The sequence below is a fragment of the Neolamprologus multifasciatus genome, chromosome 1 (genome assembly GCF_963576455.1).
Source record: "Neolamprologus multifasciatus chromosome 1, fNeoMul1.2, whole genome shotgun sequence".
Lineage (NCBI taxonomy): Eukaryota > Metazoa > Chordata > Actinopteri > Cichliformes > Cichlidae > Neolamprologus > Neolamprologus multifasciatus.
In genome coordinates this window covers 13,031,613-13,057,474 of record NC_140439.1, presented here as the reverse complement: position 1 = coordinate 13,057,474, position 25,862 = coordinate 13,031,613, and the positions used below count along the sequence as shown (strand labels likewise).

The 25,862-nt window shown below is 40.8% G+C and overlaps 3 protein-coding genes across 6 annotated transcripts in view; 2 read left to right on the top strand and 1 right to left on the bottom strand.

The window, feature by feature from the left end:
• The first annotated feature begins 37 nt into the window (after positions 1 to 37).
• Positions 38 to 6,988, top strand: LOC146525424 (BTB/POZ domain-containing protein 1-like). Of its 2 annotated transcripts, none has more exons than XM_085166778.1 (8): positions 38 to 453; positions 1,884 to 2,040; positions 2,877 to 2,982; positions 3,074 to 3,271; positions 3,489 to 3,618; positions 3,715 to 3,802; positions 5,949 to 6,095; positions 6,190 to 6,988. In XM_085166778.1, the coding sequence occupies exons 1-8, from the start codon at positions 38 to 40 to the stop codon at positions 6,346 to 6,348; spliced, it is 1,401 nt and encodes a 466-aa protein (XP_085022904.1). In that variant the 3' UTR covers positions 6,349 to 6,988. The 2 variants fall into 2 exon arrangements, with proteins under 2 accessions (XP_085022904.1, XP_085022898.1); XM_085166772.1 differs by having other exon boundaries at positions 3,426 to 3,618.
• Positions 6,989 to 15,443: 8,455 nt separating this feature from the next.
• On the bottom strand, positions 15,444 to 20,004 carry LOC146525423 (uncharacterized). Of its 2 annotated transcripts, none has more exons than XM_085166852.1 (3): positions 19,877 to 20,004; positions 18,880 to 19,050; positions 15,444 to 16,395 (listed from the first exon to the last, which is right to left on the bottom strand). In XM_085166852.1, exons 2-3 carry the CDS (start codon positions 19,047 to 19,049, stop codon positions 16,161 to 16,163), a joined length of 405 nt encoding a protein of 134 aa, XP_085022978.1. In that variant the 5' UTR covers position 19,050; positions 19,877 to 20,004; the 3' UTR covers positions 15,444 to 16,160. The 2 variants fall into 2 exon arrangements, with proteins under 2 accessions (XP_085022978.1, XP_085022971.1); XM_085166845.1 differs by lacking the exon at positions 19,877 to 20,004 and adding an exon at positions 19,258 to 19,375.
• homer2 (homer scaffold protein 2) overlaps positions 19,464 to 25,862 on the top strand; it is a 31,627-nt gene continuing 25,228 nt past the window's right edge. The window contains exon 1 of one of the 2 annotated variants that reach the window (XM_085166820.1): positions 19,464 to 19,592. In XM_085166820.1, coding sequence (XP_085022946.1) covers positions 19,591 to 19,592 — 2 coding nt within the window. In that variant the 5' untranslated portion in view covers positions 19,464 to 19,590. Of the gene's footprint in view, positions 19,593 to 20,112; positions 20,255 to 25,862 lie in introns of those variants that run through there. The other variant, XM_085166813.1, reaches the window with a different exon arrangement.

Below are 25,862 nucleotides of genomic sequence, written 5' to 3'. Positions count from 1 at the left end.
GTTTCTGTGGAAGTACACTTAAAAACAGTGTGTCGTTATGGCGACCGGGAGCAGTGGTGGCGGATTGCCGTCAAACCATGACGGTCAGGAGGCAGCATCCAACTCGGCTCATTGCGGAGCACCAGCAGCGCTCTCCAACGTCCCAGCCTCCGCTCCTACCCCGTCCGGCTCCCCGCCCGTCCTCGGCCTTCACCGGGAGCCCATGTACAACTGGCAGGCGACGAAGAGGTCCCTAAAGGAGCGCTTCGCCTTCCTCTTCAACAACGAGCTTCTCAGCGACGTCAGGTTCATAGTCGGGAAAGGAAGACAGGCCCAGAGGATACCGGCCCATAAGTTCGTCCTGGCCGCTGGCAGTGCCGTTTTTGATGCCATGTTTAACGGTGGGATGGCCACGACCTCTGCTGAAATCGAGCTGCCTGATGTGGAGCCGGCCGCCTTCCTCGCGCTGCTCAGGTAGGACAGGTGAACCCCAAGCCCTGCCTGCATTCGAGACCACCTAGTACCACACTATTTCCGGGTGGTAAAAACCTCATGCATACCTCATGATCAAAGTGTACATAAACATCAAAAACAGCATTTAAAAGTTAATCAAAGTCAAGGCGCTTATGTGGTGATATAAAGTTTACGTTCTGAGCTGTTGTTGATACAAAGAAGGTAACCAATTATAGGCCTAATGAAAAATACGAAACCTCGCTCTAACGTACTCTATTAAAAACAGTTTATCACTTATTAATTTGACTACCTCATTTTAGAGGTCTCACAGCAAAGTGACCTTCAGACCTTTTCTTTTTAATTAAAAAATTTGAAAGGTAAAAACTCAAATACCAACTGCTAAGAAACTAATAATTATAAGGGGTGGGTGGGGGAGGGTATATTGATACAGTACAGTTTCACGATATTGTATCGACGCAGGGACACCAAATATCGATATTTTATTAGATGAATGAAAATAAACAGATAAATAATAAGTACATGAAAACACCCTGTAATACTACTCTACTAAGAAGAGGGCTCATCTCCTGCACCACCATCCTAAATTAGAATTCTGATTCTGATTTAGGATGGTGGTGCAGGAAAAGATAATGCTAGCCAAGCAAACTTACAATACATGGGCTCAACTGAAAAAAAAAACTATCACCACAAATGATGGACACACTCAGCTGGACTCAACTTGACCCCATTCAATCACAGTCTGATAGCTCACCCACTCCATCTTATGGCAACATTGATGGATGATTTTAGTGACATTATTGTTATGCTTGACAATCTCATTTTTTCAACAGAAAAATAACTGAAGCACATAACTTTATGTTATTGGATAAAACAGATACTTTGATGACATATTTAGGTAATAAATAACTGTATATGTTATTGAAATACTCAGCTTATTGCAAAATGGTAAAAAATTACAATTATAGCAAATCATGAGGGAAATATTGTGATAGTATCGTATCTCAGGGTGTCTGGTGATTCAAGCTAATAATGAGTAAAAAACTGTTGTGATTATCTAGAGGACCATTTCAGTTTATGCCAAATGAGTAGTGATGTTTGTATGAACTTGTTCCTGCCATTGGAAATAAAAAAATCTCAGGCACAGCTAAATCAAAATTTGGGGTTATTATCTCAAAATCAAACCCTTCAGTTATTAAGCTAAAAAGGTGGCATCACTGATGGTTAGGGTGTGCCTTGTTTACTATGGAATTTGCAATTTGTACATCTGGAAAGGTACCACCACAGCCGAAAATTATATAGAGGTTTATTTGTTTATGTTTATGTTGAGGCACCTCCAACTTAGCATGGCCTACAAATATTCAGAATTTACGTAGAATAACTATGAAAATGTAATTGTTCCCTTTGTTCTGGTGCCTGTTTCCTCTCTACAGGTTCCTCTATTCTGACGAGGTCCACATTGGTCCCGAGACGGTGATGACGACTCTGTACACGGCTAAGAAGTATGCGGTCCCTGCTCTGGAGGGGCACTGCGTGGAGTTCCTCACCAAACATCTCAGAGCTGACAACGCGTTTATGCTTCTCACTCAGGTTACTTTCACTCTCCTCGACTATAGTGCATCCTTTACGTTAAAACTGAGAGATCCAGATGGCCTGGATTGTACTTTCGGTTTGTCAATTTTTTAATGTTGAAATATTCTTTTTAATTCTGCAAGTTAACTTGCTTGGTTTTGAATTATCCTTCCTCGATGGCACTAGATATAGATAGTCAGATTTATGTAGTCTACAAAGAGTCAGATTTCTTTAATGGTGGGCATGAATAGGGTTTTAATATCAGCTGTGTGTATTTTTTTAATGCATTTTCCAGGCAATATGTTAAAAAAATCTAATGAAAATCTGGCATTGCTCATACCATCTGTTCAACAGCAGCTCTTAAAGTTAGAGATAAACTGTATTTCTTTTAAGTGTGTGTGTGTGTGTGTGTGTGTGTGTCTGTCAGCACCAGACCAACTCCCAGCCATCGCTGGCAGGACTTTTACAACATTAGCTGTTCTATTTTTAGTTTATGCTGCCGTTTGTTTGGGTTCAGCATTCTGTTCAGTGGCTGGCTGCTGTGCCCTCAGGCTGCTACTGAATCTGATTGGGGGGTAGAAAAGGTCTCAGCAGCAACTAGAACAAAACTATAAACAATACTGTAAATCAGCTAAAGCAACCATATTCTGAGCAGTGTTTTCTTTATTAGCAGTGGTGGTTTGGGAGATTTATTCATTAGCATTATGAAGTTCCACCCAACTTAGATTGTTTTAGTGTTTGCATTAAACTTTCAGTTTTGTTTTTGCTTGTTCTAACGTGTTTGGGGTAAATTCGATACCCTCCTTTGGTGCGTTCAAGACACTTACACGGATACTTTTGTGGTCTCGTTACAGGCCAGGTTATTTGATGAGCCTCAGCTCGCCAGTCTCTGCTTAGACACCATCGACAAAAGCACAGCAGATGCAATAAATGCAGAGGGATTTACAGATATTGACCTTGGTATGTGAGCGTTTATGATCAGGTGTTTTCTTGTCCACGGTTTGCATGCGAGTTGTTAAATATTAAGACTTTTGTGTATTTGCATGTGTAGACACTCTTTGCGCGGTGCTTGAAAGAGACACACTAAGCATCAGGGAGAACCGTCTGTTTGGAGCGGTGGTCCGCTGGGCGGAGGCTGAGTGTTACAGGCAACAGCTTCCTCTGACCGCGGAGAACAAACAGAAGGTTCTGGGGAAAGCCCTCCCGCTCATCCGCTTCCCGCTCATGACTGTTGAGGAGTTTGCTGCCGGTAAGTGAATCACAGAAATATGAGTTTATTTGCAATGCTGTGATGTTTGCAACACTCTTCTTACCAGTTCAGCCATCACTAAGCATATCCATCATGTTCGTCATGTACAACTCAAACCACAGAAACCAGTTTGATATTCTTTCTTGTGCAACAGGGCCTGCCCAGTCTGGAATATTGTTCGATCGGGAGGTGGTAAATCTGTTTTTACACTTTACAGTAAACCCCAAACCGCGGGTCGACTACATCGACAGGCCTCGCTGCTGCCTCAGGGGGGAGGAGTGCAGCATTAATAGATTCCAGCAGGTTGAGAGTCGATGGGGGTACAGTGGTACCAGCGACAGGATCAGGTGAGCGGAGACTTGATGGTTGTTTATTTTGTTTTTTAATTATTAACACTTGATTTTTTTCTCATTTTCGTTCCATCTCTTTCTCTCTCTCTGCAGATTCAATGTTAACAGAAGAATATCCATAGTGGGCTTTGGCTTGTATGGTTCCATACATGGACCCACTGACTATCAGGTCAACATACAGGTAACTTCTGGCACGGAGACATAATCAGGTTCAAGAAAAAATACTTACACTGCTGATGAGTGGGTTTATAACTTTTTAGTAGAACTCGGTGTCATTTCATTTTTATATTATTGCCAGCAAGTAAAAAACAAAACAACAACTTTGAAATATTAAATTGAATTTTTTAAAAAACCCCACAAGAAAAACAACCTTTTCTAAAATACAGATTTGTGGTAACACAAGCATCAATCCTCACTTTAATATATCTTAGCTTTAAACTATAAATTAAGTGCTCAGTGTGTAAAATCCCTCCAAATTATTCCTCAAGGCTTTAACTAAACTGCAGCCAGGTCTCTGTAGCATATGCTCAAACTAAGAGCTAGCATTGGCCAAAATAATGATGAGATATACATAAGACTGTCCTGCAGCTTTGTATACTGTGTGTCATGTCCAAAGAAATTGGGATGGAGAGTGAAATGTAAACAAAAACGGAATACAGTGCAAATCTCAAACATGTAATTTATTCCCAGAAAAACAGAGAAAAATGTCACATGTTTAAAATAAGAAATTTTTACCACTGAATGAAAAACATCAGCTCCTTCTGAATTTGAAGGCAGCAACACCTGTCAAAAGATTGGGACAAGGGAAACAAAAGAATGGAAAAATAAGCGCTACTGAGTTCAGTAACAGCAGAGGCAGAGTTTCACTGTTTTGCAAAAAACTGCAAATCTACAAATTATGGGACAATTTCAGAATAATGTTCTTCAGTGTAAAAGCAAGCGAGACACCAGTGTATAATCTGTATGCCTCAGTTCCTTATACCAGTATAATACTTATAGTGAGCTAACTGAACCCTGACATTACCCTTGGGTATTCCTGTTATTTATTACTGTTATTTATGCATCAAAGCTTTTATTCTATAATTACAGGCTAAAGTCAGCATCGTTTTATATAATACACACATAATACATTAGTTACTGTTATTAATCCTCTTAGCTTTAGAGTCAATCTAGCCAGCTAGTGTTTCTAGTCACATCAGATTTTGCTAGCAGTACCATTAGCAGGAAGGAAAGCATACATTAGAAATTAGTGGACTCCATTTCCAATCTAAAATAGCCAGTATTGCTCAGTGTTGGTGCTGTAGAGGAATGGAAGAAAGAGACAAAGGCAAGGCGTTAAGGAGCGGGCAACTCATCTGAGTCCCTCACATTAAGGTTACTGCACAGGCTGCTTGGAGGTAACCCAGAGATGGAAAAGATCTTATTTTTTAAGTAACGTTACAGTCCGCTCACACATTGGCAATAAAGATAAAAACATTGCTTTTATGAAAAAAGCTGAAATAATGTTAAAAAAAATACCGGTAAGTGGGGAAATTAGAAATTTGAACACAGAAACCAGTAGTAATATCCTTTCCAAAATATGCAATAAAGATACCAAAAAAGGGTGTGCTGTCTAGATCTGCTTTATGGTAAACTCACTCTCTTTTATTGTGTAATTTATAATTCCTCTTTATATGACGTTTTTCTCTGTTTCCTGCTTGAACACAAGCTTTAAGATAAAACGTGCGATTGCTAAAAGCGAGTGTTCAGTAGCTGACCTTTTATCTCTGTCAAACACCAAGCCCTGACACGTGTTTGCCTTTCAGTTATTTTACTAAAAATGTGCCATCAAATGCCAACTGACTTGTTCAGTTCCCTGTATTTGTTAAAAAGTCTAACAGAAGCTTCTGCACACCAGTGAACAGCCCAGGTTCTTACAGTGTTTGGTAGATGTTCTGATTACAATCTGTGATGTAAAGGTCCAATATTTGCATCATCCCTGCATTTCAAATTATAACCTGGGGCCCTTTATGCGTGTGATCCCTCCTATCGCTGCTGCTCATCTAAACTAAACTAAAACCCCAGTCACACAGGCGTAAACGATTGACGACTGAATTCAGCAGTTTAGTGGTCACAGGCTGGTCGCTGTCCCTGATAACTTTAGTCCCCAGTAAGAAGAGACATAGCTGAATATGTGCTGTGTCACAGTTTATTTCAGGGGGCTTCCACATTTGTTACAGCTACAGAAATCCACCAGTAAACAGATGTGACACTGATGCTGCCAGCTGTGTAAAAAGTTGATTTTGTTGTTGTACATTCAGTGAAGACCTTCTCCTGTTCCTCTGTAGATCATAGAGAGCGACAAACGCATCACACTGGGACAGAACGAGACAGGTTTCAGCTGCGATGGCACAGCAAACACGTTCCGAGTGATGTTCAAAGAGCCCGTGGAAATCCTACCCAACGTCAGCTACACTGCTTGCGCCACCTTAAAGGTCAGCCCGAGGTCGCTGTATTTGAAAACTGAATTGAAAGAATGATTGAAAATTAGCTTAATTTAACGTCTGTCTTTTTAATTTTATTACTCAGGGCCCCGACTCGCATTATGGCACTAAAGGGTTAAAGAAAGTGACCCAGGAATTGGCATCGGGGGCCAAGACAACATTTTTCTTTTTTAGTTCACCTGGAAATAACAACGGCACATCCGTGGAGGACGGGCAGATACCAGAAATCATCTACTACAGCTGAACTCGCTGCAGTGTCATTCAGGTACACTGAAACAAGGAGACCTCGGACTGCTGGGAAGACTGGACTGTTCTTAGTGCCTCATGAGCCCATGGAATAACGAATGTGAGTGTGTATGTGTGCTGTATGTGTGTATTTGTCTATACGATGTTGGTGTACAGGCATGATCAGCAATGTGGAAACAGCCTGAGTTGTGGAAAAATCACAGCTCTGTTGTCAAAAAAAAGAAGAAAAAAAGCTTTTCGGGGGACAAAGTGTATCATCGGCTATGAATGATCTAAATACAGACACATCCTGGGGACAGGCCTGAGAGCTGTCTGTCTGTTAACATGTGAATCTGAGCTGCACGTCAGACTGCAGACGGTTACAATCTGTTTTGCTGATGCATTTATCCAAAGTACAATATTTACATTTTTTATTATTTTTTTATTGTGCACTGTTTATCATGTATTCAACATGTGTCTGTTCAAGTACTTTGTTTTGGCATTGTAATCACGCTCCGTGTGTGTATGTTGTGTAACTTTGCCAGTGGTACATGCTGTTATTTATGACTTCATGTTTGCTTAGAGTTAAAATGAAAAAAGAAGAAGGAAAAAAAACCAGCAACAACAAAATAAACGTTCCAGTTTTATGGGGAAATAAATGTTTTGGTTTTTTTAATATGGCTTAAAAAGTGAGATTTTTTTTTTTTTTTCCTGTTCCAAACGCTGTGGTAAATATTTATGCACAGTTTATATCATTCCTCTTTGTGTCACTAGGTGATGCCAAATCCTCTACATGCATTCAGATACTACAAAACAGATTAGAGGAGGGGGTTGTGAGACGATCAAGGGAAGTAATCGGCGTCGTGGTTACAGTGTCGTCCTTAATCCTGACGCACATCTCAATAATGCCCAATTATTCTTTGCTGGATGTGCTCTGTTCTTACTCTGCCAGTGAAAAGAAGGCTGTCCTCTGAAAGCTGCGTCTACAGCTCAAAAGATGAAGTGCTCTTAAATTGCATAATCTGCACATTCATATGAAACAGGCGGTGCAAACAAGGCCACTTTAGACGGCTGTGAGTGGGCTTTGACGAGGAGAGTGATCCACGAAGGCTGTCAGGTGAGTCACCGGGACCTGAGAGCTTCTGCTGCCTGCCCACTTAGACGGCTCTCATAAGAGAAAGAACCAAGAAAATCAGTTTGAGGCAGCTTTTTTTTTCTTTTTTTCACCACCCACGACACAAAACACTCAAGAACCAGGAGGACAAATAGTCCACAGCACTACCAGTCCTCTAATTTTTACCTGTACTTTGTTAAAAAAAAACATATTTTAAAGTCTTCAAAGCACTTAATAAAGGCTTCCTGTTACGTTTTACAAACAGGCCAACATGGAGCTTATTGGGAATAACTCAGTCACAAGGATGATTTCTTGCACTTATTAGATTACAAATCCATGACAGGGATTTGTGGTTTCTCTGATGTGTGCGCTTGTCTTTCTAGGTGTGTGGGTGGTTAGATGGCAGATGAATGGGCCGTCTTTCACAGAGTGAGCCTGAACATGAACACTGATGACAGGAGAGGGGATTTTTCCCTCTGCTGTTTTTTGACAACAAGTGACACATGACTGTACAGGACTAAATGGTTTATGTGGTGCTGAAGCATGATTATAATCAAGACCCCCACTTTTAGTACTCAGCCTAGAAATGGTTCCTCTAATTAGTGTGGCTGCAAAAATGTTGTGCAGCAAAACTCTCACAGTACCAAAAAATTATACTGACATATGAGCAGGTAGTATTACCTGCATGGGGTTCTTCTGTTGTGAAGGAAGTGAAGTGAAGCAAGGTCTTTACTCTCTTTTCTGGTTTTTAGCATTTTTATAAAAGCACATTTTCGTGTTTGCCAAAGACATGCATCATATGTGTATGATGTGTCTGTGGTTACAGTGTGTATTTGTCATCTACATTATGTACCCAGATGTATTTGTGGTAATGTAACACACCTACGCGCTCCCCTTTTTATCTGAAGACACAAAGCGACAACAGCAAAAATCACATCAGTGTTGAAACTGAATCAGGAAAACCTGAAATATTGTATTTTTCTTTTGGTCAAAAGCTGAGTGTGATAAGTGTTACACCAGGCAATTTTTAGACTACATCAGTTAAGCCAATTTCCCAGACTTCACGCAGCTTTCTCTACACACGAAATACAAAAGGTTTTACACACCTTTGTTTTCACATTTGTGGCAATAGTCCCTGGGCTCTTTTTGGATTTCCCTACAGGAAATTCAGTTCAGTGATTTGTTTACTCCTATTGCGTCCTGACGATTGTGTTGATTAACTGAAACCACACAAAGTCATTTTTAAGGCTACATTTAGATGCTGATCCTAAAATGTTACCTGGGTCAGTCCAGTTCCCCACTTAGTCATTCATCCTGGATTTTAGCTTTATTGCATGTGCAGCCTATCCTTGTTTGTCAGTGTACTGCATCTTAGCACCTACATTTATTTAAATATTCCCGTCAAACAGGATGACACATCCTCAGTGAAGGTACACTGAATGTACCGTGTTCTGGTACAAGATTCAGCTTTCTGTGTACGTGTGTGTGTGTGTCTGTCACGACTTAACCTGCAGGCAGGATGGATAGTGTGTGAGTGTGTGTGTTTGTGTTCACCTACTTGTCCAGCTGGTGGGAGTTATGTAATTTGTATTCCAGTGTTGTGAGACAGTTGGATAATTAATTATCATATATATATATATATATATATATATATATATGACTGTGTGGTGAGCATCACTGAAATGATCCTGCTAAGTTGCGATGCCTCTCACTTCATATTCTATTATACTGTACGCAGTGCAAGTTTTAAAGAAGTCTGAATTTGATGGAGAATACATGTCTGTGTGATTAGAGTGACAGTAGAGCGATCAGGCCGTGCAGTCCTGATAGAGAGATGCTGAAGAGGAAAAGAGAAAACGAAATGACACACAACAGCCCAATTTATGATTTTTATATAAAAACTGTTATAAAAACTAAAATCAACATTTCATTTATTTTGAAAATTACATTATAGGGCGTGTTTTTTTTTTTTAACTTAACAGAAATAGATACAATTTTTTTTTGCTATTTGTAATTCAAATACTTTTGGCTATTATCTCAAAATTTAACTTTTTAAAAGTTTTTTTTGCAGAATTTTTTCTCAACAATTCAAGTTTCTAAGTCCCAGACAACCCAAATATTTGCATCATTTAGAGGGTACCTCACAAATATTGGAGCTATTAACCCAAATGTTTGACTTATCGATGAAAATGGAAGAAAAAAAACTGTCATAGGCATGTGCCTTCACTTGTGGTGCTAAAAAAACAGTTAGTTCTAACAGTGAGTACTGAAAGTAAAAAATTTACACAAAACTCTCAATTTCACAAATTCATTCTGGCATCTCCACCATTCTTGCCTTCATTTCGGACTTGTCGCCTTCATCATCGTATAAGCATGCATTTGTCAGATTTTTCTTGAAATTTTATGTTAAGTCTTTTCCCTTTGCATATTCAACAGTAGAGGAAAATTAAGAGTGTCACTCATAAGAATAAAGATGACACCCTTTTATTTACGTAGCTAAAATGATGGAGTGCAGCAGCATGCACAACACCAAGAATCAGAGACTGAAGTAGCTCGATAAAATAAATCCAGATTTATTTATTTATTTATAACTGTGCATTTCTACCATGGCTTTTAAAATTTTGACTCATTTTATAAGTATTTCATTCACAGTCAATCGGGAAAAGGATAAACAAAGGCAAATTTCTTTCATTTAGCTGTTTGGGCAACTGGTTTCTCTATTCACAGAAAACCTGCACCTTTCCCTCTTGAATGTGACTTTTATTAATATTCAACAATGTAAATTATCAACAGTGGTTCGATGTGCTGCTCTGCAGGACGCCGATGGTTGTCATCTTGAAGTGTAATTGCAGCCTAGATGGCAGTAAGCACAGAGCAGGTTGAAGAATGAGGGAAAATTGTTCCCATTTCACACACTGCTGAATCTGAGAATGTCCTTACCCTGAATGAGACGAGAAAAACAGATGGCTCAGATGTTGCATTTTTGATAAACATCAATTACAAACCAGCATCTTTACTGCAATGAAAAGGCTTTCGGTGTAGTTCTGTGTGTCAGCCTGTCCCTCGGCCAATCACTGGTTTGTATGAGGAAGACACAGATGGACTGAGCGGAGCATCTAAGGTATTGGAAGATGGAGCCATCTTTGGTAACAAGAGAAAAGCCATTTCTGTCTGTATTACCATGAGAGAAGAAATACATTGAATTGTCATGACCTGCATTTTATTTATAACATGGGAATTTACAATTTGGCCTTTCTACTACATATGCTGAATTTGATAATAACAGCGTCAGCTTTTAATTCATGAGAAACCTTTTTGGCTTATGGTTGCTTGCAAAAAGTGGCACCAAAGCTGCTTCTTGTTGTGTTTCAGATCCACTACTGAATACATCTCTCACCAGGTTAGTAAAGGATCAGGTCTGAATGCTTCTTCCACCAAGTATTCCTAGAGCTGTCTATGTGTGCCACTAGAGTACCACCTGATATAATCAGACTAACAAGCGCTCCTCTGCACCACAGTCCACCGTCTTCACATGGATGACCTGGGCAGCTGCATGATTAAGTTACAGAGTGTGCATTCGGATGAGCAAAGCGCCGGGGTGCATTCAAACCTCACTTTGTGCGACCTATTCTTAATTGTTAATTAAGTGCATATATGATCACGTGGCTTCTAGCTGAACGTGTGCTCGTGCACACAAGGTGCACTTGTGCACAGTGTTGTTTGAAAGCTGGAGGCATTCATTTCAACACAAAAGAGCAGAGCAGGAGCGCTTTGCCATTTACACACGCCACTCGCTACGCGAACACTCTGCACTGTCTGCTGGGGGCTGGCTGGCCCGGACCAACCTTAGCCCCTGCACTCTCCAACACCAGATGTAGGTCGCCGAGTGCTCCGGGGGCTGGGGGATCCTGCGTGTTTGTGTGTGTTTCCGGGGAGGCTGTAGTGTATTGTGCACACAAGCGCATGTGTGCATGCTCTTCCAAGAGGAGGGGGGGCAGAGTGATGATTGTAGTGGATGAGTTCATCATCAAGGACATGGCCCCCAGCGCACTGTCTCCATTGCTGTCACATTGCATCGTCACAAACAGGCCACATGAAGCCTGACAGCAAGGCAGACCACACCGAGGGCATACTCTTGTCGGTCCCTCACTGTGGCTCTCTCTATTGTTTTCCTTTTCTTACAATCTCCAAGTCTCATCCTGCATTACCAGCATAATAATTGCAATTAAAACATGATGGGATTGATTAGAGGGGGATTCAAAAGGTCTCCACCTGGTAGTCAAAGAAATAACAGTAAGCAGCACATTTATTTTCTTAATGTGGCAAAAACTGCTTAACCAGATGCTTTATGCTGCATTTAGAGATGAGTGCAATGAATGTGTTGGCTAAGGGATAGTACAGTCAACACTCTGTGTCACACAAAGGACCGGATTAAAATGCTGACCTTTGGATTAATCTTTCTAGCTGTGTGAACTTTATGTAGAGTCTAGTTTCTGAGGATTTCAAAGGGGATGTCAGTTCATCTCAATCTGACAGGCAGTCCTTCTGATGTGATGTGTTAATATCAGCACCAAATTCTATACTACGTAAGCTAAACACATTCAAAGCAGGATTTGAGCACGAAGACCCACTTTTTTGACAATCCGTGAAAAGCAAAAACTATCATTAGTGTTAGAGAAGGAAAGGTCAGGGGAAAATTCTGTATCATATATCCTCTATAAAATGCAGGCACTATCCATCCAGACTGATGACAGAGTGAACAACACTGTATGGGTCCTTATAGAGTCTTTGCCAGCAATGCCATCCAGAGAGTTGTGCTATTAGCAGGGACAAACCATAAGAAATACAACTTTAGCTTACTCTTGTAATAACTTCAGACACTGGGAAATGTTTGTTCACTGTGACCATAGTAAATGTCAGTAGTACCAGTTTAAAAAGTACATCAATTAATGAGCTATATGTGTTGTATGCTCCTTTCATTTTCAAAGCTGTACAGTGGGTCAAACTGGCGTCTCTGGAGAGCCAAATTTTGGCAACTGGGCCTTATGTTTGACACCTATGCTTTAACACTTTAACACTTTCAAGATTATTGAAATTGTGAAAACTCTGTTTCGACCTTCCGAAATGGTCAAGACAGCCGGCTGCTGCCTGAATTTAGTTCTGCCTGAAGTTTCATAGTCCCCACTGTTTGCCAAGTGCTTGCTGAGTGGTGATGTGGGTGGGTTTCTCTTTATAATATTGCATATAATTCAATATAATGTTTTTGTCATATATACTGTGTTTCCATGTATGATTGCACGTATCCCAATTTTCTAGAATTTTCTAGTAGAATATAAAGAAATGAGGGTGGCTTAAACCTTTTCCACAGTAGTTTACCTTCACTGACTGGAACATAAAATACTGTATAAAGCTCTTAATGACTAATCACTATCAGAAAATTTTAGAGTACTCTGTTGTCTTAGCACAGCACTTGACTTGTTGATTTCCAGTAGAACGGGAGGCAGATCCTTCAGCTATCAGGCTCTTCTCCCGAGGAACCAGTTCCCAGTTTGAGTTCAGAAGACATACAGCACCTGTTTTTTCAAGAGTAGGCTTAAAACTTTCCTTTTTGATGAAAACCTATAATAAGAGGTGGTTCCCTGAAAAATCCTTTTTTATGATGCTATAGGCCCTTCTTTTGTGGGACCTCCCACAGTGCACCTATCATCTTGGCTTTGCTCTCTTCTCGTTCAATGTAAATTAATTTTATTGACGACTATTGCAGGTTGGATAGTTTTTGCATTGTCCCCTCTCTTTCCAGAGCCTGTGCGTCTCGGTCTGGAGCTGTGTGTTCTTGATCTTTTGTTTACTGGCACCACCAATCTGCTCAGTGTTTATTGTTTTTCAGCGCTCATCCTTTCTCTCTCCGCTCACCCCAAATGGTCAAGACAGCCGGCCGCCCAGCCCGAATTTAGTTATGACTGAAGTTTCTTACTGCCCACTGTTTCCCAAGTGCTTGCTGGGTGGTGATGTGTTGGGTTTCTCTTTATAATACTGCATATAAATCTGCTGACCTTAATTTGTAAACTCTCCTCAGATTATACTTTTATGATTTGCCAAAGCACTGATAGCAAAGAAAGTGAAATAACCGTGAAAGATGGGAATATCTACACTCCTTCCCTGTGCCACGTAAACACAAGTCTAGAATGTTTTAGATATTTCTCTGTAAATAAACCCCTACTTTACTTACTGATCTACTCTGCACAAGACATCGCTGTGCTGTGAAGACACAGCAGTCTCGGGTGACAACTCTCTAATCTAAACTGATTACAGTGGTGATGGCAGCGTTCTCCACAGTGTGCCAGTTTCAGCACATCCCCCACGCACTTACGGCCTAACCTCCTTCCTCCCTCCCTCGCTTATCATCACAGCTGATTGCACTGCTGAAGTCCAAATGAACTGTTAACTCTGTCTTTACCAGGTCCATAAATAGAAAGCACAGAACTGAATCCAGGCAATTATGAAACAGTGCATCGGTTTGCTTGCTGCTTCGCTGGAGAGACGGTGAACGTGTCCAAAGTTGCTCTTTGTCCCTGAACTGGGATCTGCAGTAAATGCACTGGGAAACACAAGTGCTGACATCTTTAGGCAATGAGGTACATACGCCATAGCCAATGATGCATATAGCAAGAATGCATTAATAATGCACATTAATATTTTAGATGCTCTTTCACAATATGAACTGTTGGTGTTTAGCTGCTTCTGAGCTATGAATGCTGCTTTTTCCCCCTCCACAGTTGTTCAGGCCATCTGGTTTAATGTGTCATCCAGTACTCCGACATTAAATCTGGTGAAGAGTTTCTGAGCATGTGGGGTGAGACATTCATAGTTATAACTTCTATGAGAGAATTTGTTGATTCATTTAAAGACGAGTTTAGGATTAGGACATTTCAGGAGAGCTTTTATCTGAGCTAAGATTCTGTATTTGTCGCGGCCGATTGAAATGTAAATCAAAAATAAAGCCATCTCAATAGTGGTTTAGCAAGTTCACAGTGGTCCCCAAATCAAAATTCCTGGAATATACTGATTGGGTTATTCTGAAATGTGTTTGAATACAATAAAGATATAAGCCTGGACCACTTATTGAGGAATTTTGCAGTAAGGTTCAGCTTATTTAGTGTTAAAATGTGAGCTAATCTTTAACAAAAGTCATAAACCCAGCATGAACCCATTACTTTCTGATTATCCTACACTGGGTTGCTCATTTGTTTCAGAACTGATAAAAAGATTTGTCCGTTGGACTATTGAAGACTGGAAGATAGTATTATGGACTGATGAATCAAAATGTGAAATCTTTGGGTCATCATGCAGGATCTTTGTATGCTGTCGGGTAGGAGAAAGGATGTGTTGCATCAACTGTCAAACATGGAGAATGACGTGTGATGGCTTGGGGCTGTTTTGCTGGATCCAGGGTCAGTCACTTGTACGAAGCGAGAGGCACCCTGAACCAAAACTGCTACCATGTCATTTTGCAGCACCATGCAATGTCCTGTGGTATGCACCTAGTTGGTTATGGGTTCCTCCCACAGCAAGATAATGACCCAAAACATAAGTCCAAGCTACAACACAACTACCTCAGGAAAAACGAACAAGATGGTCCTCACTAAGATAGCTGAACGGGTGTGTGCGTGTATACGCACATTATGCAAAACTACTATTTATATGCTATGTAACACAAGGTCAGTGATTCTTTGGTGTTACAACCTGAATCAGCTTAGTGCGACTAAATGAAAGAAAGAAAATAACAAAATAGCATACAGTAGAAAAAGGAAATATGTTTAATGCGAACAGACCAAAGGCCAATATCTGATCTTATCAATTTTTGAACTTTTAGACGCATCCCTACAAATTATCTCCAATAAATTATTAGCAGCTATGTTTCTGCTGGGAACAAGACTCTTTATGAAAACATTAAAAAAAAAATCATCAAACTACATAACTCAATCCAGAAATCTCTTGGGTTTTTTTATTTTATTTTATTATTACAAGTTTACTGACAGCAGATTAGTTCTTAAGTCTACATGTCCTTGCATAACATTCTGACACAGAAAACTGAACCTGTGTTGCTTACACGTTTTCTCTGCAAATTCTGGTCTAGTGTTTGTTACAACACTGTACCACACAATTTTATACCAAAGCATATAAAACAGTAGCAGAAAATAAACAAAACAATGCTCCTGTGAAATTTCAGAGCAATAATGTGCTAATGAAATTATACGGCAGCCCACAAACCCGAGAGAAACAGTCATATTCAGTGTCAGTGTGACCTCCACTGCAGAATACTGCAAATCTATCTCCTGTTAAGACATCCAAATATGACAACAGGGCTGAGCAGTGTGAAATAACATGGGAAAACATTACTGTGGTTAGGTATGACGAAGTTGCGGGGGGGGAAAAAAAAGGGCTAAGTGGAAGTCCAACAGAAAAGCAGCAGATTTACACAGTCCCATTTACCTGCCAGGAATTTTAATTTGGAGAGTAAAAATCAGTGCATCAAAAATAAAATGATAAACACAAAAGACTTTTTAGTTTATACATTGCTCATCCTGGCTTATATATGCATCTTGAATCACTGAAAGAAATATTAGTTGCACACTCCTGCATGTAGTACTACAATGTGAGCTGAAAGACTACAAATACTTTAAACACTTGTAACACCTGAGAGATTACAAAAGAGATCAGTAGCGATCATGATGTGGTCTCTGATGGGAGAAGTTGTATCCCTGGTTGGAGCTTGGCCGCCCTGAATAAGACCCACTTCCATGACCCCAGTGCCGGTCTCTGTCTCGCTCTCTGTCTCGGTTTCTGTCGTGCCAATGTTGCTGTCCACGATCATCTCGTCTCCAACCGCGGTCTCCTCCCCATCCACGGTCTCCTCCCCATCCACGTCCTCTGTGACCACGGTCATGGTACCTTGATGATGACATACAATTAACAAACAACAGGCAGTGATTGATAGACATTAGCTTAAGTTGTCCTCATAAACTACTATGGTATTGCGAGTCGTGCTCACTGGGTTTCTCTAATCTCTCATCACAATTTAAAAATAGATTTCTCATTTACAAGAAGGTAAACTACCAGGAAACTTCAGTGTTAATGCTGGGATTTCAGTTTTATGAAGGCAGTTCACTTCTTACTGGGGTACATCGCCATGGCAACTTATTCTACCAACCTAACCTGCAGGCTATGATTAGATATTAACAGGTCCAAAATTACCACCTATGGATTAATCTGTTCTCTGGAAAATAGCGTCAACATTCCTGGAAGATCCCTCTGACCTCTGTGGGCAGACTGTATTGGGGCCAAGTTTTCTTAAGAGCATAACAAACACAGATTTTGAGATCTAGCCTTATTCCTTGATTTTTTAGTGCGTGCCATTTTCTACAAATATTGGAGAATTTCAGTACACAATTATTAATGGGGTCACACAACACATTTATGAACCTTACATCAAATTTGCTTACAGAAAAAGCTTGCATCTGAATTACAAACAAAACCATCTTACAGACACTACATTAATTTCATTGCATAACAATTGTAATCCATCAGATGTATTCGTTACAGCAGACTTATAACTTACAGAGTCCTCATTTTCATCAGCATTCTTTCGTGGCTCCTGGAGGAGTTTAAACAGATATCCCCAAACCTCCCTTTTTTTTTTTTTAAGTCACCTCCTCTAGCCCTTGTGCTGCGACACCGAGGTGTTCCCAAGCCACCTGAGAGACAAAGTCTTGAAATGACTAAAGAAATTACTTGTCCTGGGTTGGCCCTGGAAACTCCTCTGTAGGACATGCTCTATTCACCTCACCTAGGAGGGAAACTAGTCAGATGGTTGAATCACCACAACTGGCTCCTTTTGATATGTGTGAAAGTAGCGGCTTTATTCTAAGCACCACCTGAATAATCGAGCTTTCATCCTCTCTCTCAGGATGGAGGAAGTTCTTTTTCACCACTCCACAAATCACCACCTTATAACCAGTGTTGGGGAGTAACGGAATACATGTACCGCCGTTACGTATTTAAAATACAAAATATGAGTAACTGTATTCCGTTACAGTTACTGTTTAAAAAGGTGGTATTTAGAATACAGTTACTTTGTTGAAATAAATGGATTACACGGCGGTACTTCCCTGTTTCATATTGTGGCGGGTCAGGACTGTTTCGGTTTTGTTTGACAGCTACGTTCTGTTGTTCCAGGCGGCAGCGTTACGGTTGCCATGGTTACAGGGTGACGCTCTCTCTCTACGTGTTTCCTGGGTGAGAGAGCGCCTGTTGTTGTTGTGCTAAGCTAATAGGCAGAATGCTACCGGTATAGCTCTAAAGAATGTAGCATCATAGGCAGTGTAGTCCGTGCTGCAGGGAGAATGGACTGTCATACACGTTATGTGTCTGTGAGCGAGGGAGGGAGAAAAAGGAAAAGTATGAGCTGTCGAGCAAAAACAGGAGCTGGAAGCATGTAAATATAATAATAACCACTGCAGCCAAGAAGACAGCCTGAGGAGCCCAGTTGTAAGTAAGCTATTAAGACTCGACTGTACACCGTGTTCGTGTTTTCCTCCAAAAACAATAAGTTCCGTTGGAGGAGCCTTTCAACGCCTCTCTCTGTCTCTCGCTAGCAAAGTTGACCCAGACAACAAAGCTAGTTTTCGGCTACGAGCCTGACACAGAACCCACCGTATTAGCCAGAGGTCCCTTTACTAGGGTTCGGAGCCGCGGACCTTCAGTAACAGTAATAAATCACAGCAATTGTACATTCATGTAGTTGTAAACAGCATGATAATATATTAAGTAATCCAAAGTATTCAGAATACGGTACTCTCATTGAGTAACGTAACGGAATACGTTACAGAATACATTCTGGGGCATGTATTCTGTATTCTGTAATGGAATACATTTTAAAAGTAACCTTCCCAACACTGCTTATAACAGGGGAGGAGTTTGTGTGCTGTCTCAAGTAATCTGTTCCAAGTGGCAAACTGGTGAAGGGCAGAATAAATGTGTGGCTTGTGACTGGGTAGATGCTGCCAGTGCCATGACTTTCAAAATATATCAGCGGTATCTCGAACGTACTTCATAGTACACTGTCCAGATCAATGGTATAGTGGAATACTGATCTTTAAGGATAGTTTCACCCCTCTGACTATCTTGCTGTCATTTTTCAGTGGAAAACTGCCTTACTTAATGAGAAGTCTTTTGCATTCTTCTTTACTGGTTCAGAGCATCTAAACAGAATCTCTCATTCCTTACTGATATCCCAGCTACACGATGGTTAGGGGAATTCTCCTTAATATTTCCTAACGCTTATCACGTACATTACAGCGGTGTTTCTATCATTATCACTTCTCTCAATCGTTAGCAGTTTCGCAATGACAAAGTGAAATCAACAAGCAGCCCTACCTGTTATCTCTGCCCCTCTGGTTTCCTCCCCCACGACTCCTCCAGTCCTCCACGATGGGAGGGCGGTCTGCAGGACGGTTTAGGTACTCCTGGTACTCCTGATCCTCCGAGGAGAACCTGTGTGCGAACATCTCCTCGTAGTTCTGCTGGTTTTCCGCAGTTTCGGTCATTCTGTGAGCACACAAATTATTGAAATACTTAATATCACAGAAAAGCTGCTATCGCGGCGTCGTGTTTGTATTCCCTCTTGGTCTTGCTAAACCGCGTGTTCCCAATAAGATAACTATTCTGGACAGTAATAGTAGTTATCCAACATATAGACAACGAAAAATGAAACTAGATTAAAAACAGTTACATCTCTGGCTTTGAAAAAAATACCTTAACGTGACAAGTACGTCGTTAGCTTTAGCGACACTTTCCACTTCTGAAATTTCAGTGTCGTACGTCGCTGAAATCCTTCCCCCCCGGAACAAACCTCTACAAATTTTAATGGTTCTGGGAGCGCGCGCACCTGCCAGAGATTAATGAACGTTACCTGGCAGTTAAGGGATAGAAGAAAAAAGTCCAACAATCATTATGAAAAGATTCAAGACCTATTAATTGACACAATTAGATGCTAATAAGTGGCGTAGCGAAGTTTGCTTTAACAGTTATTCCGCTTAATTTGGGAGAAAGGGCAAACTGGTGGAAGCCAGCACAGTGAATGTAAACATGTAAGTGCATCAGATTTTTTATTTAAAAAACCGTCGGGTTTAACTGAAAATTATTATTATTTTTTTGTTTATGACTAAAAAACTCCAGTCTGGCCTGAAAGTCCATCTAAAACAGCAGACGCCACCACAGATATGATAGGTTTAGGAAACAGTGGGTGGCTGAAAGGAGAAAGCAGGTGGAAGCCACCCCGTGTCGCTGCTGCTGCCGTTGATATGAAACAGCCCCGTAGTGGAGGAAGAAGCTCAGCGTATAGCAGCGAAATGCAAACATTAACTTAACTCACCAGCGCCGATTGTTTGAAGGCGGCGAGGGAGAAGCCACGCCAAGGTGGGATTCACACCCGCCCATGTGAACAGGAAAAACAAAGGAGGAGAGGAGGAAAAAACTTCCTGAATTGAACGGGTTTCTGTGAGACTGAGCTTGACAGCCCGATGAGTCGAGTTTGCGAAGAACTGCTCTCTCTCTCTCCCATATCTCAGCTGTCTCTCAGCGGCAAGAGGACTTGTTCGGAGCTGGCACACGGGGTTATGAACTCTTTGGACCGCTAATCATCTACGGACTGCGCTTTTGAAACATTATTTTTCCTCTCAACCCAGCCAATACATAACCTTCAGATTAAAGAAAAAAAGAAGGAGTTGTTCCTCAAGTCCGCGGCAATGGGGTGAGTAATCCAGAAAGCGCTGCCCTTCAGAGCGCCTCTCATGACACCTGCGCTGACTAAAAATGTGTTTGTGCGGCGAAAAGACGGCAAATATGCCCCCAGAGCTGCCCGTTTCACCTGTCAGCCCTCAAATACATTTAATTCTAAATATTGCTGATTTCAAGCGCCAGGTTTTGAGAAGATCGCCTCTGTTTTATTGCCAGATTGTGTTGCAATGTGGGGAAATTAATGAGGTGACTCTTGTTGGACTGTCAGAGAGACTATTCAGATGTGTGTGTGTGTGTGTATATGTGTGTGTGGTGGGGGGTTGGGGGTTGATGCCATATTTATAATTATGGATTTATGTTTTATTTATGAGCAGAATTTCAAAAGGATCATTCTTGAGTGCTCTGCTTCTTCCTTTTCTTCAGGATAGGAATATGGTTTGGAGAGGGTTATGATATGGAGGTGTCAGAGTCAACACTGCCCACTAATGAGGAGAGATGGTGGTACTTGTGGAAGTGTGTATTTGTACGTATGTGTGTTGTCCACAGTACTGGAGGTAGTGGCGTGTACTCCCACAGTAGTTTTACATGGTACCGTACAGTATTTTACCTCTATACTGTGGTATGAATGTTGATTCTGTGGCTCACTGCCACAGTTATGCAATCACCATCTCTCCCTCTTTCTTCACATCTACATATATTCCTGTCTATGCTTTCCAAGCAGCTGGATTGTATTTAATTTCACACAAAAAAGGGAAAACTTTTCAGACCTAAACCTCATTCTAGGTCATTTATTTATTCATTTATTTATTTTAGGAATTCTTCCACTTGTAACACACAAAACTTGGATTTATGGAAACTATGATGTGAGGCGTGAATCACTAGCTGCATAAATGCTCAATTATGTAATGAGTACCACCCCATACCAAAGTGATTGCTTTTCCTCAGTATTTTAATGCGTAAGAAACCAGTTCAACAGTCCTGACTTCCTTTCGCCAGTTTGGTGTACTCACCCAGCCGGTTTCAAAGGACTCAGCTGTGTTGTGTCATGAAACTGACCCATGCAGTGGATCTGTGACAAGCATGACAGCCAGGACAAAGCAGGAGTTCCCACCTACTCACAGGCACAAAAGTTCCCTTTTTCTACATTCACTCAGTGCTAAGCAGTGGTGTCACTTGTCAGCTAAATACCTTTTTAAGAAGGAGGGCACAAATGGCTTCTATGAAATTTCATCCCACAGGACTTCCTTGAAACTACATTGGCTGCCTTTGTCATTCCAATTAGTTTCGGGGTAATAAAATGTTGCTTGTATAAAAAAAAATCTTAAAATTCCTTTTCGCAATACCTGAGCAGCAGTGAAAAATCAAAACTATGAAAGTCTGATAAATCCAGTCTCCTACACTTCTGATTCAGTATTGTTGCTTTGATGCATTTGAATCAGCAGCTATTACAGCAGTGGTTGAATCAGCATGTTGTGACTGTGTTAGATTGTCTGACCAGGAGTCCAAATCACAACTAATGAAATTTACTCTCATAGAAGGCAAACAAAATATTTATTAATAGTAATAGCGAATCAAATGTGAGAACTGAAACTGGAAACTTTTTCCTTAAGAAATAACATAATGAATGTTGCTCATTACGCTGCAACTGAATGATGGAGATTACTGATGAATCTGCAGTTTTCTTGTGTGTTTGTGTAAAAGAAGACCCAAAAAACAATGCCTATCACATCTTAAACCTTGAAGTAACTGGACTAAATTAAAGAAAGGGAAGGGGAATTATTTTGTTCGCCTTCCAATAATTAGCAGATGTGTTGCTAATTCTGCAGTGTATATATTACTACCTGAGCACACCTGCTAATGATGCAATGTGTTTTGCACGAAGCAGCAAACCAACAGATAAGAATGAGTCTGTGTTTGGTGGAGGGAGCTGTAGATCATTTGTCGTGTGTGTGTGTGCCTTTGTCCCTGAAGCTCCTGTCTCCTAAATGAAGTTATAGATTAACTATAAGTCAGACAACACACACATTAACACCCTCGATTTCTATCTTTACGTGTCTCTTTATTACCATATTTCTTTGAGCAAATGATCTATCAGTACCCTCTTGACCCTGAGACACTTTCTATTGTTCATGCCATTTCCACACGATTTATTGAGTATATACTGTTACATATTGGTCCAAATTGTAGCATTGTATGTGTGCATGTGTATGTGTACGCCATGTGCGGCATGTCCTAAAAAAGAATAAATCAAGCCTATGTAATTAAAGACTGGTGAATTGGAGAGGGGGAGGAAATTCAGACGGTAGCACTGGGAAAGAAAGCGATGAGAATTCTGTTTCTAAGTACAGTTTTGCAGCTTAAGGGCTGCATCTCTGGAATTATTCCAACATAAAGCTTAGATTGCCTGAAAGCCCTTACTGAATAGGCAGCCACACAGACAGCAATGCAATCAGCATATTGCTATTTAAAGTAAGCCATGCTGGGAGCAGGCCTAACACAGGGATAGATGATAATCTCCTGGCTGGCCACAGAATGGCATATAAAGGTTTAACACTCATTGATTAGGCTCTGTGACATGTGACGTGGCAGTGGGTCCTTTGGCTGCCCTGACAGGAGAGTGGACTGTAAGCTTAATCTGAGGCTATGTTCTCCATCTGTGTCCGAAGGCTGGAGGGGATGGCTGTAGAGGTGCAGTTGGGGAATAGGAGCAGGTCTTACTGTTAAAGAATCATGTGTAAATGAAAGGGGACAGGCTGATGGCGGATTGGACGTCTCCTCACCAGATGGTTGAAGCCTAGGAGGCCATCTGCTGCCATGCTGTGCTTCTGTGGAGACTTCCTCACTTCCTTTTCCTTGGAGCGCTCACATTACGTTGGGCTCTGTGTCCTGCCGCCTCAGTGTGGTGGAGGGAGACCTGCTGTGGTGGCTTGTTTGATTCTGGCCTGCTGCCTGTGTTGCATGGGACACTCAATGATGCCAGACCTGGCATTGATTATGAAGGTCATTGGTAAAATGAATAAAACAAAGTTTACCACAGTCATGCCTAAGACAGAATGTTTTCTACAAAATTAAAATATCCTGCATTAAAGCAATATGTAAAGATTATTTTACTATTTTTCCAGCTGTTTTCCAATTTGCCAAAATGAGAAACAACCCGATTACTAAAGTTATAATGTTTCGGCCCTCAGAGCCTGATCATGATCTATGGAAGGAGTGGGACAAAATATTAACAAGTGTTTTATCTTGAGATCATCAATCGTCGATAGCGTGGAGTCAATTATAGATACTTCTATTGAATATGTAGGTGGACTAAACTGATTTCCCTGACAAAGGTGGACTGTGTATTAAAGCAAGAGAGCTACCATAATTAACTGATTTTAATGCTAGTAAACAAACCAAGTAGCATAACAGCAGCATTTACTCCTCTTCAGTTGCACAAATGTCTTGATGTATGTTTGGATAATTGCCTCGCAACGCATCAAGCGTTGTATGCCTAATTGTGGATACCATATTGCAGTACTGAGTTACAATAGGCACGGGAGTTAAATAGTGTGTCTCATGTATATCTAATTTTTACTATAGATTTATAGAGATTGGAAATTCTGGTAATACGGTAATTTTTTTAGTAAAATAGAAATGCTTGTAATTAGTCAGTTTATGAGCAGTAGTGTTGAATTTGGGCTTATTTTGCTCTTCCCTCCTAACGGTTGTTTCTTCCTGCACTGGATAGTGTAGTGCAGAAGAGATGCCATAAAATAACCTTTAACAGTGACTTAATGTGAGTGGTTTTAAGCTGAGACATCGTGCTCCTGTTTTGTAAATGTCAGGAGAAAGAAAATAAAAGCATAATATAGAGCTGTAGTTCTCTGCTAACTATTAAATCCATTATTTGCCTCACTCAGCGGGGACCTTGAAGTCTGTTATTGCATACAGTATATATATACAGTGGCCTCCTTTGACCTGTTGACATCATTAGTTGAGCAGAGTGTTTGTTGCAGGGAAAGCCCAGGTGGTTTAGTAGTAATGAACCCAGAGAGAATTTCCTCCGCTGCTTACTTTGCTCATTCACACAGACAACACGCCGCTCTCGCTAATAAGGCAGCGCCGCTCTCCATCAGGACTCGCAGATAGAATATAACACCATGCCTCAGCGGTGCTCACCTAACATGCAAAAAAAAGGATAATGAGAATCCAAGTTGATGATTTCTAGTGTTTTATGCTTAGCAAATTAGTACACTCATTTCTAATTTTCCATATTCATGTTGCCACATTTGAACAGTACACCTTGTGACACAGAGTTTTTTTCATATGGGAAAAGATGTCTGTTTGTTACTGTGCTGCACTCTAAAGCCTCTTGCAATGTGGAGTGCTACTGACAGCACCAGCAGAGAAAGGGAGAAAGGATAACTGCTCCCAGTGAGTGTTTCTGCAACTTCACCGTGGATATTTGACAAGTGAATAATGCCCCATTTGTCACTAAAGTTCTTCAAGCAGGCAGCAAAATCTGCATATATATATTTTTTCAGACCACATAGGGACAAGGACAGCACTTTATACTTACTCTATGAGTGATATAATGAGCTTAAGTAACTGGGGTAGCCTGGTGATTGTCCTGCTTTAGTGCCCGTTTCATCAAGAAAACTTTCACTGTGGTGAAATTGTCTCTAAAGGGATAAAAAAAAATAATGGAGTAAAAGACCAAACAAAGTTTGACTTCCTAATGTTGGATTTTTCTTTTTATTAGTGAGATGGTTTCACAGTTTGTGCTCACATCAGGCAGCTGACAGTAATGTGGTCCAGTCTCTAGAGGATTCAAAGGGAATGAAATATGAAGTCTCACTGGCAAAGAGACTAAAGAGGTTATCTTATATTGTAGGTTACTATTCTCAAACATATTCTTATGCCTCTGGAAATGCACCCATGTAAAAGTGACTACTTTATTCATTTCTTGCACATTTAATGCCCCAGACATGGTGCAAACCCAGATACCGTGTGGCGATGCCATCTCTCTAACCTATTTAGTGAGCGATCTGACACCTTTGTAACGGTACTGAGTCAGGCCTTACTGTCACAAGTGATCAACTTTTCTTTTTTTAAGATGTGAAAAATTACCCAAATATGTTTTTACATAACCACCCTTGGCTCCCTTGGCTTTAATTTTCAAACATTACCGCCTTGTGAGGTTAAACTGTCACACAGGTTTACTGCAATGATACGAGCTTCCTTGTGTTTAGTGAGACGCATTAACTTTCTGTAGGGATGTAAAGAATGCAGTTCGCATAGCTGAAGCTGCTGACGCAGCAGATTTCTGTTAAACCAGCTTCAAAGCCTGTTTGAGTGACGTTAAATGCTTTAGTGTTTAACCTCAGATTTCTAAATCCTCTATCAGACCGAGAGCTCGATGAGCAAAGTTTGTCTGTGGGTGGGGTAAGCCCGGAGTGGATTCCTATACTCAGGAATCTGGACAAAGCTGTTTGTCTTTGTTACTGAAAGAAAAACATGTCTGATCTGCACAGATGTAGCAGCACACAAGTGCAACGTGACTGCAAGCGCTCGCATGAAAATCACCATCCCAGGCTCCTGTTCAAAGATAGAAGCTGTCTGCTGTTTATTCACACTTC